We start from the raw sequence: 6,530 nt of genomic DNA on the forward strand, positions 1-6,530 counted from the left end.
CCATCTTCCCACCTTTTTTTTTCTTTACCTTTCTTTTTCTCTTTCCTTTCTTTCTTTCTTTTGGATTGAACCTAGGGCCTTTGCACATGTCAGACAAGTACTCTACTACTGAGGTACAAGACCAGCCTAAGAAAGGAAGCAGGGGCCGGGGAGATGGCTCAGTAGAATAAGTGCTTCCCTGGCAAGCACAAGGGCCTGAGTTCAATCCCCGGTTCCACAAAAAAAAAAAAAAAAAGGAAGGAAGGAAGGAAGGAAGGAAGGGAGCAGCATTGATGTAGTTTAGCATCTTACTTAAAAGAGATAAAACAAGAACTGTGGATTCTTATTCCCTGTAATGTTTACAAAAGGCATGATTTCAACTTTTGATATTACTGTGGTCATTTAGCTGAAATAAAATCATCTTTCCACACTGTTTTAAAGGTGATCATTGCTGATTTTTTTTTTTTTTTTTTTTTTCTGGCAGAGAGCTTTAAAACAGTGTGGCCACCTGTGACTTGCCCCTACCCAGCCCAGTCCCTGCACGCACCTGTTTCTACACACCAACAAGGAGGTATCTAGAGCTGAGGAGCTCACAGTGGTACCTGGAGAGGGTGGTCATGTCGGGAACACTGTAAAAGGCATTGTGGAGGCAGGAGGGTCACTGTGAGTCTGAGGCCAGCCTGAACTAAATAGCAAGACCCTATCTCAAGGTAGCACCCACCCATTCCCACAAAAGAAAGAAAAAAGCATACCCAGACTAAAGGAAGTGTCAGAAATGCAGACTGTGTCTATACGGGACATGCAGACTATGTCTTTAAGCAGGAATTAAAGAGAGAACGTAGCCTGATGGTGCTAACACCCCTGCAGGCCAGACTTGGGGGGGCTGAGAGTGGAAGGTTGTTGGGGCCCAGGAGTACAAGACCAGTCTTGGCAATATAGAGAGGCCTCATCTCCAAAAATAAAGTCAGGATAGAGCGTTTCCAAGGGCCTTATTTTGAGGCACCTTATGGGTGTTTCTTTTTTTCTTTTTCTTTTTTCTTTCTCTCTTTCTTTTTTGGTCCCAGGCTGCGAGTACCAGAGAATGCTACACTGGCTCACTAAAGCAAGCACTCCTGTTTGCCTATAGAATGCATGTGTGTTTTTGTCTGCCTTCTAGGTAAACTGTCAGACATTAAATCGACATGGTCCTCTGGCCCAGCCTCCCACACGCAAGCCTCTCTGTCTCATGAGCTGTGGAAGGTGCCCAGAAACACTACTGCACCCACCAGGCCCCCACCAGGGCTAGCCAATCCCAAGCCTTCCTCCACCTGGGGTGCCAGCCCCCTCGGCTGGACCAGCTCCTACTCCTCCGGTAAGTACCTTCCTCGCCGTCCCATGATGGCACACGGGTGCTCTGAGCTGCTGTATCCATCACTCAGGAGATGTGCTTATCATCGTCTTTGGCCAGCCTGGTCTTGGAAGGTCATTGAGTACCAAGCTGGGTGTATTCGGCAGCGCCCCAGGTGTGTAGCTCACGGAGCTTGTGGGCCGAGGCTAGCTGGTCCTAGGCAGCCCCGGTGCTAATCCTGTCATTGTTGCCTCCACACACCAGGCCTTCAGGAAGGCCGACCAGCCATGTGCTTCTCACTCCCATCAGCCAGCACTGGGGAGTTCTCCCCTTTGTGTGTGCTTCATCACAAGACCTCACTGGAACATGAGGCTTTCCAGGCCAAAAGTAAAACAAGGGCTAGAAGCAAGGTGCTGGTTGAGAAGCTGGAGGCTTCAATCAGCTGTAGAGTGTTTGCGAATAACCACTGAGCCTTTAGGAGCAGCCCTTGTGGGCTGTCCCTCACAGTGCAGATGGGAAGGCACAGGCCTCCTGGGCTGGTAGCAGCATCCTGAGAGTCGGGGCTGCAGGGATCGTGAGATTTGGGTCTGTCAGCCTCCACAGGTTTGAAAAGCTTAACGCCTGCTGTGTATGTTAGGTAAAATTAGAAACTGGCAAGAGGGCCGCACCAACTGACTGCTCTGCAGCTTGTCAACTGAGCTCTTATCCCCTGGGCTTGTTGTGCAGGTTCTGCTTGGAGCACTGACACCTCAGGAAGAACAAGCAGCTGGCTCGTTCTTCGCAACCTCACACCCCAGGTATGGGCTCCGGCTGCCAGGAGGAGACCGGTGCCATTGGCCCCCGGTGCAAACACCTATTTATGACGGGCACCCTTGTTAAGGGCCCAGGGTGACACAGGCAAGTTCAGGGAGGCATGTGAGTACTAGAGCCACCCAGGCAGCAGCAGGTGGACACAGCGGGGCTCCTTCTAACCACTTCCTGGTTTATTCAGCCTTTGTGGGGAACTGAAAAGTCTCTCTTTGTAATGGGAATGCTTAGCTAAAATCTAGAGTGGTTCCTCAGTTCACAAACTTGATTCTTCCCATGATTCTGGTTACAGGCCAAATTGGATGAGAACAGAGTCAAATTCAGTGGTTAGGTTCATTGTGGACCTTATGAGGAAGTTGAATTCAGTTCTTATCCAGTTAAGATCATGACCAGAATCGAGAGAATTGAGTTCCTGAGCTGAGGAAGTACACTATACCCACTCTGGAGTCATTTGGCCAGATGGACTGTGTGGCCAACCAGTAGTCATCTTTCCCAGCTTGGGGCACATCCTTTTGCAAGGACTGGTGTCCTTTGCAAGCCTGGGGCTCAACAGAATGTTCTCTGGTGAGAGTAGACCCAAAATGGAACTTTTTTCTTGTTCTCTGATTTGTTTAACTCAGGAAATACAACTGAAGAAGCTTCCACCATTTAGCAATGTCCCTGGCCACAGTAGTGTCAAACATTAGTACTCAGAAGCTATCTGTTAGTAAGCCTTTTTGGAGAAAGACATTTTCCTAGTATTTAGTGTGTCTAGTACGGATGAACTGGGAGGGAAACACATTAGGCGCCCTGTGCTTCCTCTGCCAGATTGATGGTTCCACCCTGCGGACGCTGTGTCTGCAGCACGGGCCTCTCATCACATTCCACCTGAACCTGACCCAAGGCAACGCCGTGGTCCGCTACAGCTCGAAGGAGGAAGCCGCCAAGGCCCAGAAGTCTCTGCACATGTATGTTTCTCCTCAGTGCCCTGCAGCCAAATAGCACAAGTGCCCCCGAGCTGGCAGGAGGACCGTCCGAGTGCCCTGGGGCTCCCCACACAGTCCTTCTAGCCAGTGCCTTAAATAAATTACAGAAATTGGTCTGGCTTTGGTTTGGTTTGGTTTGGCTTGGTTTGGGTTTTTTTTGTTTTGGTTTGCTTTGGGTTTTTGGGTACCAAAAATTGAACTCAGGGGCTGGTGAGCTGGCTCAGTGGTCTAAAGCACCTACTTAGAACAAGCTTAGCAAAGCACAGGGACTGCGGTTCAATCCCCCAGCACCACATGCCAGCCAGCCCCGCCCCCTGGTGGGCTGAGCTGGCCACACACACACACACACACACACACACACACAAATAAATTAAAAAAAAAAAAAAATTGAACTCAGGACCTTGCACTTGCCAGTCAGGTGCTGTGCCATTAAGCTATATCCCTAGCCCTGTAGTTTGTCTTTTTTAAGAGTGCCATTCTATGGTTTAAGCTATCCCTAAACTCACTATGCAGCCCAGGCTGGCCTCAGACTAACAGAAATAATCCTGCCTCAGCCTCTGGAATGCTGGGATTACAAGCACATGCCACCATGCCTTCTTCTCACAGTTCTGGATGCTGGAAGCTTGAGCTCAAGGTGGTAGGAGGGCTTATTCCTTCGTAGGTCTCTCCTTTCAACGTGTAGACAGCTTCCTGTCCTCTATCTCCACATGGTCACCCCTCCACATGTGTCTACATCCTGATCCCCTCTTACAAGGCTGCTAATCATATTATATTAGGACCACCCATGTGACTTCAGTAATTTTGTCACCTCTCTAAAGACCCTATCTCCAAATACAGTCACACTCAGCAGCACTGTTGGGAGCTGTGATAGGTATTTGGGGTGGCACCTTTCAGGTTAGCACGGGTGTCTCAGGATGAGCTGATGGCTGTAGCTGCTGAGTTGCGGTACGACTCCATTATGAGAAAAGGCCCCCCAAAGAGCACCTGCCAAGCCCAATGACAGAAAGCAAATGCCCTGTCCTAGAAACGCGTACTCAGAGCCAGCCCCTATGCCTTAAGGTATACTTCAACACAAAGTACATGAAAGTTGACCTTGGTGACACCCTTTGAGATGTGGGGCCAAGAAATGAGTCCTTCCTGATGCCAGCCCAGGGTGCAGATTGTGCTGACGTTGCCTGACCCCTGTGGTAGGGGGTGCTGTGCTCATACGTGTGCACACGGGCTCTGCACACCATTCACTGTAGCTGCTGGAAGTCTAAAGTGAGGAGAGGTTAGACATGGTGGCACACACCTGCAATCCCAGCGCTTGAGAGGCAAGGCAGCAGGATCGCCACAGTCCAGGCCAGTCTGAACTACATGATAAGTTCAAGGCCAGTGTAGACTACATAGAGCGCCTGTTTCAAAAAAACAAAAAAGTGAAGAATTTTATCCTTGGGTCTGGAAAGCCCGCGGTTGAGGTCAGCCTCAGGACTTGGTTATGTGCTCACCTGAATTCTTGCTTTGCAGGTGTGTGCTGGGAAACACTACCATCCTGGCTGAGTTTGCAGGTGAAGAAGAAGTGAACCGGTTCCTGGCCCAAGGCCAAGCCCTGCCCCCCACCTCCAGCTGGCAGTCCAGCAGCGGGAGCAGCCAGCCACGGCTGGGAGCCTCTGGCAGCGCCCATGGCCTGGTGCGAAGCGATGCCACCCACTGGGGTGCCCCCTGCCTGGGCGGCAAGGGGAGCAGCGAGCTGCTGTGGGGCGGGGGACCGCAGTACTCTAGCAGCCTGTGGGGCCCACCCAGCGCCGACGATGGCAGGCTGATCGGCAGCCCCACCCCACTGAACACACTGCTGCCTGGGGACCTGCTCAGCGGGGAGTCCATCTAGGGCCGCAGACCTCCCTGAGGCGAGGAGCACCAGCCTCCCTTCCCAAGGTCCTAGTGCACTGTGGTCCTGCCAGACAAGCAGCCTGCGGCCCTTTTGAGTACCTCTGTCCAGTTTTGAAGACAAACCTTCACCGTGGCCCTTGCGAACTGTCCCAGAACAGTGCGGGCTGCATTTGGTCAGTGTCACATGCCGACGACAGGATGCTCCTCGTAGCTTTTCATTTTGTGTCATCTTACATTTGTATGATGTGTTGTCATTTTGAGTTTTTAAGTATAAAAGCTGCTTAGAATAGTTCTATCATGAAGGGCACTTTTCAGATTGTGGGCTGGAAAGGGTTATTTTATCGCGGGCGAGGGAGGGAGGGAGGGAAACGTGAAGCCTATTTAAAGTGAGCCTGTGACGATTATGCACATTACCAGAGGCGGCGGGGCATGGAGCGGGCGCAGAGCTGAGCGGGCACCCTCTGCCACCACTCTCTGTTCCTCTGGTCCGCCTATGCACATTACCCTTGTTTCATTACTTTTTCATGTCATTTTTTTATCCCAAAAAATATTTTTTAAAAGTTTAAAAAAAAAAAAAAGACATATCAAACATGCAAATACTTGAATCCAGCAGGCCAATAATGAAATGTGAACACTTTCTAAGTCTAATTCTACACTTCCAGGTTGACATCAGTACACAGAAACAGGCTCTAGGAAAAATTTCTAAGTTCATAGCCTATGTGTGCGTGTGTATGTGCAACAGTGCGCGAGTGTGCGTGTGTGTGTGCTCCTGCATGGTGCACGCTTCCTGTGTGTGTGAGACTCAACTGTGGGTTTTCCCTTTTATTCAGTATATGCTTTTCTTTTGGCGCATTGGTCAAATGTTTGTTATTGTTCGCTTCTAACTTTGCACTGAGATGTCCCTGCCCTTCCCCTAGCTAATCCTAAACATTAAAGCGAATTCTTCACGGGACAGGGCCGGTGACAATTCATGTGTAAATGTTTACTCAAGGACTCTGTTAATTGCGTTTAAAGTTACAGTGTATATCTCTGGAGAAATAATATGTATATCTACCTTTAGCAGCTTTTTATTGTGGACTAATGCAAGAAATATTACCAGAGTATTGCACCATTTTTTCCATTTGGGATATAAAGTTAAAGAGAAAAACTGTTGCTGAACTGTGGCCATAGATACTTGTAAAGAGTGGGTGGCTCCGCCGGAGGGCTGGGCGGAAGCGAGCACTTGGACGTGGGTTGTGACTGCTTTTGGAGGAGCCTGTGGTTCGGGCTCCCACCTGTTTACAGACCTTTTTTCTCCTTTAGACTTTAAAATTTAAAAAAAAATTTAAAAAGGAATTTTAAAAAAGAAAAAAAAAAAAAAAAAAGACTTCCGTCGTAAAGAAACCTATTTTCAGAATACAGATGCGCTACTTCAGAGCTCTGGGATTGGACAGTGCTGTCCCCCGTCGGCCATCGCTGTGGACTCTGTCGATTGTTCTCGCCCCTTCATCACAGTGACGAGGCGTTGTGGTCACTGTCTTGCACATGCCGGACGCGCTCTCAGGAAAGCCAGGGCTCCCGAGGGCCGCTCCACACCATTTCAT

The 6,530-nt window shown here is 49.6% G+C and overlaps 1 protein-coding gene across 4 annotated transcripts in view; it reads left to right on the top strand.

The window, feature by feature from the left end:
* Window positions 1–6,524, top strand: part of Tnrc6c (trinucleotide repeat containing 6C) — a 153,323-nt gene extending 146,799 nt beyond the window's left edge. For all 4 annotated transcript variants that reach the window (XM_023713929.1, XM_023713931.1, XM_023713930.1 and 1 more), the window contains 4 exons: window positions 1,136–1,330; window positions 2,033–2,103; window positions 2,921–3,060; window positions 4,585–6,524. In XM_023713929.1, coding sequence (XP_023569697.1) covers window positions 1,136–1,330; window positions 2,033–2,103; window positions 2,921–3,060; window positions 4,585–4,945 — 767 coding nt within the window. In that variant the 3' untranslated portion in view covers window positions 4,946–6,524. The remainder of the gene's footprint in view (window positions 1–1,135; window positions 1,331–2,032; window positions 2,104–2,920; window positions 3,061–4,584) is intronic.
* The last annotated feature ends 6 nt before the right edge of the window (window positions 6,525–6,530 follow it).

Source organism: Octodon degus, unplaced genomic scaffold (genome assembly GCF_000260255.1).
Source record: "Octodon degus isolate 3935 unplaced genomic scaffold, OctDeg1.0 scaffold00033, whole genome shotgun sequence".
Lineage (NCBI taxonomy): Eukaryota > Metazoa > Chordata > Mammalia > Rodentia > Octodontidae > Octodon > Octodon degus.